The 14550-nt window shown below is 43.0% G+C and overlaps 1 protein-coding gene across 2 annotated transcripts in view; it reads left to right on the top strand.

Moving 5' to 3' along the window:
- Nucleotides 1-14550, top strand: part of GLDC (glycine decarboxylase) — a 98665-nt gene that overhangs the window by 8192 nt on the left and 75923 nt on the right. For both annotated transcript variants that reach the window (XM_067744335.1, XM_067744334.1), the window contains exon 3: nucleotides 11613-11748. In XM_067744335.1, the coding sequence (XP_067600436.1) occupies nucleotides 11613-11748 (136 nt within the window). The remainder of the gene's footprint in view (nucleotides 1-11612; nucleotides 11749-14550) is intronic.

Raw genomic sequence — 14550 nt, 5'->3', positions numbered from 1 at the left:
ACATGGCAGCTGGATTCCTGCAGAGCCAGTGATTCAGGAGAGAAGGAAAGCCAGGCAGAGACTATTCTTTTTATGACCTAGTCTTGGAAGTTCTATAGTATCATTTATATCATATGCTGTTCATAAAAGTGAGTCACTAAGACTGGCCCAAATTCAAGGGAAGGGGAATTAGTTTACACCTTTTGAAGGGAGGAGTGTAAACAAGATTGCACGCAAAATTTTTTTTAATAGACGTTCCTTTCTAGAGCAGTTTTAGGTTCACAGCAACATTGAGCAGAAAGTACAGAGAATTCCCCTATACCTCTTGCCTCCACATATGCACAGCCTCCCTCATTATCAACATCCCCCGCCAGAGGGGTACATTTGTTACCACTGATGAACCTACGTTGACACATCGTCATCACCCAGAGTCCGTAGTTTACATTAGGGTTCACTCTTGGTGTTGCACATTCTGTGGGTTTGAACAAGTGTATAATGACATGTATCCACCATTATAGTAGCATACAGGGTGTTTTCACTGCCCTAAAAATCTTCTGCATAGATATTTAAAAAACTACCACATTCATCTAAATTAGCATATACTTGCTATCATAAATTATAATGAATTTTATCTAACTTTTAAAAGTACTCAATGCTATCAAAATAAAATATACTGTGCTTTAAATATGGTATTACTCTTGAGGACTATTGAGGTACATAGGGCCATTTGCCCATAGACTAAATGCCCCAACCTACTCCCCTTTGTCACCATTGGGTTATAAGCCACTATCACCAAATCTATGTCTATAGCCTCCTCCATCTACTTTAATTCCTTGAGAGACTTCAATGGAAAATACAATACTGCTTTAGGCACTGAGGATGCAAGAATCAGGAAGTAAAGGGTGATAAAGATATGGTCCCTGACTGTAGGTTAAAACTGATAGGGAGATAGATACTGAATAGCTCCTTAGGTCTGCAAATAGGATGAATGGTTTAGCTGAGGTTATGGCATGAGCAGAGGCTTGGAAGTGTGGACATGCCTCAAATAACCTAACATGGTTATTTGAGGTTGGTGAGTAGACCATGTGTGTAGAATATTGAGCTGCAGAGAGGTATGGAAAGCAAGGTATGGAGGGCCCAAAGCCATGATAAAGGATTTGTTTTCCTCTACATAGTGGGCAGACATTAACAGTTATTACAGAGGGAAGTGACATATTCAAACTGTGTTTTGCAGAGTGCCTCTGAGACAGAGGCAAGGAGACCAGCTGGGAGATTGTTGGAGATTTTATTTATTTTTTTTATTTTGGGCTGCCTTGGGTCTTCGTTGCTGCGCGAAGTCTTTCTCTAGTTGCGGTGAGCGGGGGCTACTCTTTGTTGCGGAGCACAGGCTCTAGGCACGCATGCTTCAGTAGTTGTGGCTTGCGGGCTCAGTAGTTGTGGTTCACAGGCTCTAGAGCGCAGGCTCAGTAGTTGTGGCGCATGGGCTTAGTTGCTCCGCGGCGTGTGGGATCTTCCCGGACCAGGACTCGAACCCATGTCCCCTGCATTGGCAGGCGGATTCTTAACGACTGTGCCACCAGGGAAGCCCTGTTGGAGATTTTAGAGGTGAGATTTTAAATGTGTCTACCAGGAAGCAGTCACCAAGATGATATTAGATATGTAAGAGTGGGAGCATGAGAAGGCAGGGGAGTCTTTAGACTGTGATGCAGGTCTGACCCTGGTGGAGGGGGAGAAGGATGGAAGAATTGGGTAAGAAGAATCATAGACTGTAGCACAGATCTAAAAAGTTTTGGTCAGACTGAGCAGAGTCCTTGAACCAAAGTCACCCATCAGAGGAGTCCCACATCTTACAGGAATGGGTCTGCATTAGTTCTCCTGTTGGGCTTAGTATCAATAATTGCCTGGGAGCAGCCTGTGGGAAGTATGGTTTTGGTACAAACATGGTGGTCGGTCCAGCGGGGCAGCAGGTAGGACTGTCAGTCAGTTTCTAGGCTGAGTGTCTTGGGGTGATGGAGATGTCATTAACAGAGAGCAAACGGGGAGAAGAGGAGGGTCCTAGAGGAAGACGAGATCATGGGTGTTGTTTGAGCAGAACTGAATTTGAGATACTCAGGAACATGCATTTGAAAAAGCTGAATCAGTAGTTGGAAATAACGAGTCTAGAGCTCAAGAGAGAGATTAGGGATGGAGCTGCAGATTTAGTGAGTCTTCTGAATGAATTAATGAGAATGAGTGAGATTTCCTATGGATGAAGTATTGGGAAGAAAGTGGAAACCAGGATATTGGGAAATAGAGCATGGAAAAACACACAGGCAGAGCAGCCTGAGATGAAGTAATCCAAGAGGCCAGAGGTTACATTTTAAGTCAGGGGTTTGTGGACCTCAATATCATATTCTGGACCTTTCTTAGGCATAAGAGAGAAAAAAGTACACATGATTACATAAGGACACTCTGAGGTGGGAGGAGTTTAGGGGCTGCCTGTCTGATGATCTAAGTGAGAGGCAGGAAGGGTGAGACAGAGCATTAGAAAAGTGAGAAAGTGATCATCTGGATAGTGAGGGGCCTAGATCACCCTGCATGGAAGACCTGCTGAGATTTAATGGCTTGAATCTGTAAGGTTTGCTAGGATCCCCTCACCCAGCATCATTTAGTGACCTGGGAGCAGGAACAGAGGAATGGGGTGCCTGAGTTTAGCTTAGTTTGAGGATTGGTAAAGTCAAGTGGCCAAGGACTTCAAGTCCACACAGGCTGGCTGGGGTGGGAGACAGGTGAGGCAGTCCCATCCGTCCACATTGGGATGGGAGCTCAGTGAGCACCTTATGGGAATGGGCGTGGGGGGCCTGACCTGCTCGGGAGCCTGAAGGGGGGGGCCCACAACGAGGTTGTGCGCTGCTTTCAGGAGGGTGAGTGTTCTGGCTTCTATTCCTTATGTCCTCTTTTCACCCCACCAAATGGCACTGTGCTTTGCTTTTAGAAATCTCTGTTATATGATGTGTGAAGAACTTTGATCTCGTTTTGACTGCTCAGGTTTGTTTTACTTGTTAAACCTGAAGTATTTTAATAAAAATGCAAACTGGGAATTTTAGTAAGGATTCTCAATGTCCATATCATCCAATGTACTAACTGATTAAACAATAAGGAAACAAAAGTTTGGAAAATATGAAATTATTGTAGGCACTGTGTTATTTCACAGAACTTGCTTAATAGCTGCAAGTTTCCCTTTAGAAATGTTTCTCTGAAGTTCATGCCTTTAGGGATGTGAGAACCGTTTGCACATTGATTTGTCATTGTGGATTCTGTGCTAGGTGAGTTATTGTGAATATTGAGCTAACAACTATATGTGGGAGTTTAGGTGAATTTTCATTCACTTGTATTTTCTGAGCACCTAGTATGTACCTAGCAACCACTATGCCTCTGTCCACAAAGAGATTATAATTTAGTTGGTGAGATTCTGGGCTGGATTACAAATTTCTCCATATGCCTGTATTCCTTTGATCTATAAAAATTCTCTCTTTCCTGCAAACATCTTAAATTGTTTAAGTTGGACTTAATACATATTTGTCCCTTCTTGTTCTTGCTCTGCTGGCCGTGACAAGCTACTCACAGGGCAGCAAAGAGGAAAAACAAACACTCCAGGACTTCCACTCTGATTCTCATTTCAAATTGACCATTTGGCCTGCTTACGTAGGTCAACTGGTGTTCCAGGTAAATATTATGAATTGTAATGTTTCTCTGTACACTTCTTTTGTAAATGTTTATAGATGGAATGAAAAGGGGCGGCTGACGAGGTCTCCCACAGAAAGTAGTGTGACCCAAGTCCCAGAAGTAAATAACAGACATGTCCCCACTACCCCGCCATGGGATGCTCTTCTGGTTTTCCTACAGCTGCTATAAAGATCTTGAACCTGTATATCTCTTGGGTGAGCAGGCAGAGCTCTAGGGACTGCTCACTCCTGTGGAGACGAGGGACCATGGAGCCATCAGAAACACGGGTTGGACGTGCCTTGGCCCCTCTCGGCTGGAAGTGCCTGGCCAGGGGTTCTAATTCCCAAGACTCATGAGGGGCTGGGTGAGCTGGGGTATTAATTGGCTGATCAAGAAGATGGGAAAGAGCCTGGCAGGCTTAGGGTTGGGGGGCCAGAGCCCCAGGTCAGGCCTGTGTGGTGCTGCCCAGACCACATCCTGTCGCATGGGGTGGGCGCCCCTCTGCCAGTCTTGAAGCGTTTTCAATTCAAAGAGTTTCCATGTCATTATTCTGCATTAACGAGCTTATAGATTGGTTTGCCTTCCTGGACTGAACAAATTCTATAATTCAGCAGACTGTGGTTGTGAAACCCTCCTTTGCTAGGGAAAGAAACTGGGCAAATAAGAGGGAGTAGGGTTTAATGGGCTGGGTAAGTGGGGTTAAGCCATGCTTAAGCCCACTTATTTACGGGGGAGGGAGAGAGGTGCTGCAAATGATTAGGTGAAGTTAGAAAAAGGCTACACATTAGGATGGAGTTTGTAGGCAAATTCTGGCTTCCACTCAGGAAATCAGAAAATCCTGATATATGCTATCATCCATGGTTTGTTTATCTTGAGACCCCGGACCCCACCCCCCCATGGTTCCTGAGCAGCTTTGGCAAGAAAAATGCTAAAGCAGCCTCTGTCCTCACATTCTAGCCCCAGCTCTTCCCTTCAGCCTCTGGCAGAAAAAGCCCTTTCTGGGAAATTCAGATATGAGTTTCTTGGTTTCCAGTCCTGATGATTTCCTTAGAGTCCTTTTCTGAGAATCTTGCAAAGCACGTGAAGGGCAGGGAGTGGGAGGGAGGCTCTGTTGCTGGTTGAATGGCTGCTCCATGCTGTGCGTTGCTGGGCTGCCTGGAAAATGCTCTGTGGACAGCCAGCCACTGTGGGGACAGCAGATGTCTGCACCCATGTATTTCACAAGCAGGATTTTGTTCTGGGTGTAACATTTTAACTCAATTTAAATTTTTTGAATAAATGACAGTCGTATTATCCAAAATTCAAGAGCATGAAAAGATATACAGGGTAAGCAAGACCCCTTCTCACTTATCAGTTTCTTAAGAATCATCCCAGAGATATTCTGTTAATATACAACATATCCATAGATATTTATTTTTTAATATAAATGGTAGAATAATATATACTCTGTAGAAACTTAGGCATAATATTTTTAGATTGTCAGAAAAGCAAAAGCAAAGCGTGGATACATTTTTCCATATAATTGTGGCAAAAAAAAATTGTGTGTTTGGGAATGGGTTAAAGGTGGGGAACTGTGTGTGTGTGTGTGTGTGTGTGTGTGTGTGTGTGTGTGTGTGTGTGTGTGTTGGCGTGTAGCAGGTATCTTGACCCATATAGCCTGCCTGTTTATTCTAATGACATTCTCCTAGTTCTTGTCCAAGTTCACATGTATGGGAAATTAAAACCTAGGCCTAGAAATTTAACAGCTAAATCAGCTTATTCCTACCAGAAAGTATATTTGGGGAAGTGGTTGGTACAAAATTCTCCTTGATGTTTTAGGTGCAAGTGACAAGGGAGTTACCATTGGAAAGGCTCTTATATGGAATTATGTAAGGAGGAAGCATTCATTCTGAATTCTGAGAAGCAGGAACATTGTGAGACCCACCTGTAGTTTCTTAGGGAATGGTGCCCAGGTCACTGAACTCTGTTCTTGGTACATTAGGACCAGGGCGTTATGCAACGTGCTGAGGTAGAGGAATAAACAAGGTCAGAAGCAGGTATTTATTCCACAAGAAAAGAACTTAACTGCTTAGATCGCTAAAGGACTAAGGAATTTCATGGCTGGGAGGGCACAGTAATGCAAGGTCTGGCTGCTCTTTGAGGCTGTAGGCAGACGTCTGGAGAATGACAGTTTGTCTCCAAGTGTTTTGTTTTTATTTATTTATTTTTTTAATTGAAGTATAGTTGATTTGCAATGTTGTGTTAGTTTCTGGTTTACAGCAAAGTGATTCAGAGATATATATATATATATATATATATATATAGTTTTTCATATTTTATATATATGTATATCTATCTATCTATATATATATAGTTCTTTATATTCTTTTCCATTATGGTTTCTTACAGGATATTGAATATAGTTCCCTGTGCTATACAGTAGGACCTTGTTGTTTATCCATCCAAGTGTTTTTTAATGGACATTCCCTTTCTCATTCTGTCTCATTTCCTCCCTGGTTTGTTTCATTGTCCTTCATATTCAGGAAGATAGTTACTGGAATTGGGCCTGTTAACAGGAAGAAGCTGTTTTTGTCCAGTTGGAAGGACAAGAGTGAGGAATGTGCACTGCTGTGGGGCTCACTCTGGGGGGAAGCTGATCATTTTCCTCTCTCCTCTTTGTTCACACAGCTTTCCTGGGACTGTGCTGCCCAGGGTTTGGATGACACAATTGCCTTTTTAAAATGCTTCTTTTACTACGTAGGTGGAAAAGACTGCCACTTTGGACTTAAGGATCCCACCCTGTTTCTCTAGAAAGGCATTCTTTTCCAAGGGGGAGAGGAATCTAACTCTATTGTGAAGTACAGTGGTGGATATTGCATGGTTAGGATTTGGGCTTTTATTTAGACCAATCATGCCCCAAAACTTGGTCTTAGAGACTGCTTCTGCTATGCTCCATTTCAGAGAGGTTCAGCGGCAGACCTCTGATTGTGGACTTTTCCCTCTTCTCCCCTTTTCTCCATGTCCATTGGATCTTGGCATTATTTAACATAGTAACTCAAACTCTGGGTTCCTAAATGTACTAGGTTGGCTCTTCTGCTGATTGGACCAAAGTCAGATTTCATTAGTAGGTATGAGAAATGGTGACCAGTGAACAAACATTAGAAATAATCCAGACACTCATTAAGTTGTGTTTTTGGGGAGTGTTTTTTATTAAATGTGACTGGTAAAGCCTGAGGTCTAGATTTTTTTTTAATTTATTTATCTTTATTGACATATAGTTGGTTTACGATGCATCAGGTATAAAGTGATTCAGTTATATACATATAACTGAATTATTTTCCATTATAGGTTATTAGAAGACACTGAATATAGTTCCTTGTGCTATATAGTAGGTCCTTGTTGTTTATCTGTTTTTTATATAGTAGTGTGTATCTGTTAATCCCAAATTCCTGATTTATCCCCCCTTCCTCTTTCCCTTTTGGTAACTATAAGTTTGTTTTCTGTGTCTGTGAGTCTATTTCTGTTCTGTAAAGAAGTTCATTTGTATCATTTTTTAGATTCCACATATAACTGATATCATGTGGTATTTGTCTTTTTCTTTGACTTCACTTAGTATGATAATCTCTAGGTGAGGTCTTGATTTTATCACAGTAAGAAGCAGTTTAACTCTCTGTTCTTCAAGTCACAGACTGTCTTGACTTGTAGGTTGTCATGATGAGCAATGGATGAGTGAATGGTAAAGGTTTCTCAGACCATTATAACTTCCAGAAGCATGACCAAGTACCTACCCTACTCTTGATGGCTCATGAGTGTCCTTTAGCTTGGTGTACAGAGGACTACTCATTCTATTAACTCACTTTGTTCCCAATAGAATGTAAAATTGGTTGTCAAGACCAGGCTATGATGAGGGCCAATCAGGGAATACAGTTGTCCCTCAGTATCCAGGAGGGATTGGCTTCAGGCGCCCCCTTACCCCCACCCTCCACCATACCAAAATCCTTGGATGCTCAAGTCTCTTATATAAAATGGTGCAGCATTTGCATATAACCTACGCACAACCTCCCCATATACTTTAAATCATCCCTAGCTTACTTATAATACCTAATACAATGTAAATGCCATGTACATAGTTTTAATACAAGGTAAATTCTATGTAAATAGTTGTAAATACGATGTAAATGATATGTAAATAGTTGCCAACACGGGCAAATTCAAGTTTTGCTTTTTGGAACTTTCTGAAAATTTTTTTTCCGAATATTTTTGATTCTTGGTTGAAATCCACAAATTTGGAAGCTGTGGGTCCTGGAGGGCCTGCTGTATTTGTATTAGCTCTATCTGGGTAGGGGCAGAGCCCACAGGTGCTTGGAAAATTTGGTCCCATAGGGACTAGAGTATATCTGTTATAGGATTATTTGGTTGCACCGGGTCTTAGTAGCAGCAGGCAAGCTCCTTATATGTGGCGTGCGAACTCTTAGTTGTGGCATGCATGGGGGATCTAGTTCCCTGAGCAGGGATCGAACCCCGGCCCCCTGCATTGGGAGCATGGAGTCTTAACCACTGCACCACCAGGGAAATCTCCTCTGTTACAGGATTAAAAACTCAAGTTTGAACATTTTTATGCTTCTGGGACTTATCTATAATTAATTTTTTTGCTCTTCTTTTATGCTAATTGGCCTTTAAATTTTTTCAAGTGTTTTATCCAAGTGTGTAGGACATTGGCAACTATGAGGGATGATGATATGTATTGATATATGGACACCCTGAACTGATGTGGGATGTGGCAGTGGGCTCCTGGCTAGTCTGCAGTGGTGAAGGCATATGGACAGGATAGGCTGCAGAATGGGTGAGAAGGGAACTGGGCTCTAACTGAAGCTCTTTCACTGGGCACACGAACTTGTACTAACATCCTCAGCCCTGCTGGGAGGTATGAGAGAATGGGTTTTCTCGCAAAAGGAAGAATCAGGTTCCTGCACCATTCTAGTTGAGAGTTTAGGGTCTCCAGATAAATATTAACATCTCTCGTAGCAGCCACTGCTGTTTTATATAATTGTTTAGGTACCTGGGGTTAGGACTTAAACATATCTCTTTAGAGGATACAGTTTAACCCTTTAACCCATAACACTCCCTGAACCATCTCCCTCCTGGACTATTGTGCTGGCCTCTTACCATATCCCCTTGTTTCCAGAGTCTCCTCTCTGACCTATCCACACTACCAATAGAATTATCTTTCTGTAATGTAGAAAAAAAATCATATTACTCAATACTGTATGACTCTCAAAGGTTAAACTCTTAATTTGACAAAGTCCTTCAAAGACTGTTCTCATTTGAGAGCTGGACCTTTTGTCCTCATGGCATAATATGGAACAGGGACCTGTCCCTCTTGCACAGGATCTTAATTGAAGCTGGCCTTGCTGAATTGGGTGCGGGCCAGGCACTGCTAATTTCCCCTCCTACTGGGCTTCTTAATCACTCTGCCCTAAGAAGACTTTGGGAAGTGATTGGATTTCTTGCATGATTGTTCCTAAGGATGCTGTACTTGCGTATCTCCTCAGATATTGTTTTATTGTACTTTCACCTATAGGTCCTAAATCTGTGGAAGAAGGCAAGATTGTCCATCATAAGGCAGTAGGGTTGTATTTACTCATGAAACCGATACTTGTAAACTGATACTTACTCCCCTCTTTTGTTAGCCTAGTCTGGCAAAATGACACATCTCTTGTGAATTTATTTACTGTGAAAGCAAGTGGGGTGGGAGGGTAGGATGGAAGGTGACAGTGTTTTCAATGAAGATAAAGAAGGATTAATGAGAATAACAGTCACAGAGTTCAGTAGAATTAAAACATCGTGAAGCATCTTCCTAGCCAGTTTGCCATTTTAGAGATTGCTGTACCTAGATTTGTAACAATAAAATCAATCAATTCCAAGATTTAGTGACTGAGTCCCTAATTTTTTTTTTTGGCTATGTCGGGTCTTTGTTGAGGTACGTGGGATCTTTTATTGTGGCACGCAGGCTTCTCTCTAGTTGTGGCATGCGGGTTTTCTGTCTCTAGTTGTGGTGCACGGGCTCTGTAGTTGTGGTGCGCAGGGTCCAGGACGCGCGGGCTCAGTAGTTGTGGCACGCAGGCTTACTTGCCCCGTGGCATGTGGGATCTTAGTCCCCCAACCAGGAATTGAACCTGCATCCCCTGCATTGGAAGGTGGATTCTTTACCACTGGACCACCAGGGAAGTCCCTGAGTCTGTAAGATCTTAAAGGGGGCAGACATTTGCCTAAGTAGTTAAAGCTCAGTTAAATTTTAGTAGCATGATCTAACTATATGCAGAGGAGCAGAGAAAGAACCAGGTAAGGTCATTTGTATCTAGAAAGTATCTTGCAGTATAAGTAGCAGATTGAAATCTGGCACATTCAGGAAAGTGTGGAAGCTGGAGTTAGGCTGGGTAGCTAATTTAAAATCGTGTAGCCTTAGGTGAGTGGTTCTCTTCAAGCCTTAGTTTCCAAAGCGATGTGGAAAGCATTTGGTACAATTCCTGGCAAAGAGTAAGTGCTCAAAATGTCAGATGCTGTTATTACGTGCATGACCCCAAATAGGGTCTCATCTGCATCCAAGGACTTTTATAATTCCTCCTTAATTACCTAGTTCCCTAATGAAAATGCTGGTTAAGACTTTCCTGGTGGTCCAGTGGTGAAGAATCCACCTTCCAGTGTAGGGGACGCAGGTTCGATCCCTGGTCAGGGAACTAAGATCCCACATGCCGCAGGGCAGCTAAGCCCGGGCACCACAACTATTGAGCTCACGCGCCTCAATGAGAGAGCCTGTGTGCCGCAAACAACATAGCCCACGCGCCCTGGAGCCCGCACGCCACAACTAGAGAGAAGCCTGAGTGCCACAACTAGAGAAAGCCCATGCGCCACAACAAAGAGCCTGTGCACTGTAACGAAAGATCCCGCATGCCTCATGCCTCAACGAAAATACCATGTGCTGCAACTAAGACCCTGACGCAGCCAAAAAAACAAAAAGTGGGAAAAAATAAGGAAATAAATAAATATAAAAAAAACCCTGCATGTGGATCTTTTATTATAACTTATATTTTCTTGGTTGGGTGAAGGGCCTTTTATAAGTAGCCCTTTCAACGACACACAGGAAAAAGTGTCAGAATTAGCACGGCAATTTTAGAGAAAAATGTAGGTCATGTGTTATTTAAGACATACCAACTATTGGTATAAGGCAATTTAAAAGGGAAAACAGGGCTTCCCTGGTGGCGCAGTGGTTGAGAATCCGCCTGCCAATGTAGGGGACACGGGTTCGAGCCCTGGTCCGGGAAGATCCCACATGCCGTGGAGCAACTAAGCCCGTGCGCCACAACTACTGAGCCTGCGCTCGAGAGCCCATGAGCCACAACTACTGAAGCCTGCGCGCCTAGAGCCCGTGTTCTGCAACAAGAGAAACCACCACACTAAGAAGCCCGTGCGCTGCAACGAAGAGAAGCCCCCGCTCGCTGCAACTAGAGAAAGCCCATGTGCAGCAACAAAGACCCAACGTGGCCAAAAATAAATAAAATAAATTAACCCCCCCCCAAAAAAATGAATAAAAGGAAAAATATTTTACCAGGAGCAGAATTTTTATTTGGTGTAGATAAAACATGTGAAGGGAACAGAAGAAAACTGGAATGAGGCAGGTGTCAATACTGGGAAATTCTGACAAAGCCAAAAAAAGAAGAGCCAAAAAAAATTATGAGGAACCAACCTTGAGGAGTAACTGAGTGCTGTTTGGGCATCTTTCAGGTTCCTGCATCTAGTACTTAGTGTTGCTGAGAGGATGATTCTTATATTTCCCATATAGCTGTTCTCCTCATGTCAATATTCAAACAAAACTAGGGCTTAAAACTATAACTAGAGTTCTCTTTTGAGACATTTTCTCTCTGTAACATTTCTCTCTTTCCCACAATCAGGTGAAAATGAAATCCTTGCATCTCTGCATGCCATTTCCAGCAAGAACCAGATCTGGAGATCATATATTGGCATGGGCTATTATAACTGCTCAGTGCCACAGACAATTTTGCGGAACTTACTGGAGAACTCAGGATGGTAATGTATTTCTTGATGAAAAACAGGAGTGCTGTGATTTGATTTGCATGACTCTTTCTGTGTCCCCACCCCCCAAAGCCTCAGCACTTGCCCACTGACACCCATACTCTAGTGCTATCCCTAACCTGCAGGAACCTACCTGGCTTTCTCTGGCTTGGGAGATTTCCTTACTCAAATGTAGAGGACTTAGAAGCTTCTTTCTACTTTTATTCCCATAAAATAATCTAGAGCTCAAAATTGTGGGTGCTGGGCATCTCTTCCTCTTGCTAACTCTGTGTTTGTTCTCAGTGAGCGTTTTTGAGCAAGATATCAAACCTGCAGGTGGGCAGATTCAGGGCTTTATTCTTTGGAGACACTAGGATTTTAGGCTGTCTGAGATTACTCAGTGAGTCAAAATCTTGGTCCATTGTCTTCTCTCGGGATTTTAGGAGCTACAGTTAACTATACCCCCCTCCTCTGCTCCCTGCCCCAAACCAATATTCTGGGTTTATGACCAACTGAAAAAAGAAGACATTGTATCAGGTAGATGGAGATGAAAATGTTAGCTTTATTACTTAGCACTTTGTAGAGAAAGAGAACATGTGTATTCTGTGAACAGGCTCTTCTAGAAACAATCAAAGACAAGGCTGAGCTGTTGATGTTACTTGTTCTGCCGCCACCTCACCTATCAGATAACTCTTGTTCCTAGTCCTCTAGGGGGTGGGGTAGGGGGTGTTCTTGTCCCTGCCCACTCTGACTGCCACAGGTTGTGCAAAATGAAAATGTTTCTCCTGCACTTGAGGAAAACTTCCATGCGATCTTGCTTTTCCATTCCTGTTTGCTGTATGATAGAAGGAAACAGAGGTTCATGCCCTAGTACACACTAAACAATAAAACACCTTGGGTACTTCTTAACGGGCAAAGACCATGGCTTCAAAGGTGCCTGAGAGCAGATCAGAGCACCTGCTTCTTCTGCCCACTGGAAAATATTGTCTGATGATGGAGGAGGAAAGATGGGGACCCCTGGGCCTTTCTTTCTCTGTTTTTGGATCAGTGCCATTGTATACACCAGCATCTTTGAATTGAAACTTTATTTCAACTGATAACCTTATCTCCAAAGGAATGTGTGCACTTACCATCTCTAGCGCAGAAACAAACCAAGCCTGGGAAGGCTTTGATACTTCCTGGGTGATTTTTTTTTTTTTTTAAGTTGGTTGGTGTACGAGGTAAATTTAATTTTTAGTAGGACCATTATTATGCAAGGACAGAGTAAGTGATTGCCTCAGCAATTCAAAGGTATTTATAGCAAGATGCAGAGACTATCTTTTAGGTTAGCATATAGAAAAAAAATCAACTTTAGTAAAGGGAATGTGGACCCCCCATGGGAAAGCACGGAATTGCCTCCTTTGAAATACTAAGTACGTGCTCCACAGCAATATACCTTAAACATTTGCTGAACACTTCACATCTGTTTTAAAAATAGGTGTTATTTAATAAAATTCTGTCAGAGTTAATTTGAATCAAGTGACCAAACTTCTTATTTCAGTATAATTGCCTCATATAAGAAGCTGTCCACCTGCCATCCTATGACAGACTATTGAGACATCTGTTAGTCCATTTTTTTCCTCAAAAACAGAAGTAAGGGCCTTCCCTGGTGGCGCAGTGGTTGAGTCCGCCTGCCGATGCAGATGCAGGGGACACGGGTTCGTGCCCCGGTCCGGGAAGATCCCACATGCCGCGGAGCGGCTGGGCCTGTGAGCCATAGCCGCTGGGCCTGCGCGTCCGGAGCCTGTGCTCCGCAACGGGAGAGGCCACGGCAGTGAGAGGCCCGCGTACCGCAAAAACAAACAAACAAAAAAAACCAGAAGTAAGTGCCTGCCTGAGAAGACTCAAAGCTACCCCCCAAATTTACTGTTTGTTCTAGTCAACTCCTGAAGATGGGGTCCGTGTCTCCCAGCTTCTGTGGTTGGGTAGGAGCCTAACTTCTATGAGCACCAGTTAGCAAACCCAGATGGGTTTCATGTGGACGGCCCCCTTCCTGTTTTTGTAAATTTTCATTTCCCAGACTCTACTGAGTCCCTGCTCATTCCCCTCCCGACTCCCTCATTCTCCCTTTAAAACATCTAGTCACCTCTAAAACACACACACACACACACACACACACAGAGAAATATGAACCCCCTCTAAGATTACAAACTTTGACAATTTTGACATTTTAGAGAGTAAACCTGATACCCTACGTAATTTTAAACTTCGCACAAAGTGTTCTTAGTACTAGGAATAGAGGTACTGTTTTGACTACTTACCATATGTGAACTTACACTCTGAACTTACACTCTGTTTGAACTTACACTCAAACATAGCGGTTTCTGTGTGTTTGAGTCTTGTGAGTGAATATGTGTTGGGCCGTCAGCACAGCGGGCCTTCATCTGGTGCCTAAAGCCCAGACCTGTAGGTTTGAGGACCAAGGCATATGTGTGGCTTAGGGCATAGGTTAGACTATGTGGGAAGCACAGCGCTTTTGCATCTTCTGTCTGCTTTTGCATAAGTGCAAAGGTAGTCCTGGTTGATGAGGGTGTTTGTCCTAGATGCAGTGATTCACGTCCCATCATTATAGAAGCCGGATCTGTTGGCCTAATCACTGTTGCATTGCTTTTGGTTTCAATATGCTCCATTTCTTTATTAATAGGAGAACAGGAATGAACTGTCAAAGAAGTAGTTTTTCTGCTTTGGGTGTGTGTGAGTTTGTGTGTGTGTGAACGCGTGTGAAGGTATTTGTATTGCTGAGGGCTTCTTTTCCCCTGGCGTATTGGTAAAAGTTTG

Source organism: Pseudorca crassidens, chromosome 7 (genome assembly GCF_039906515.1).
Source record: "Pseudorca crassidens isolate mPseCra1 chromosome 7, mPseCra1.hap1, whole genome shotgun sequence".
NCBI lineage: Eukaryota > Metazoa > Chordata > Mammalia > Artiodactyla > Delphinidae > Pseudorca > Pseudorca crassidens.
This window is presented reverse-complemented; position numbering and strand designations above follow the sequence as displayed.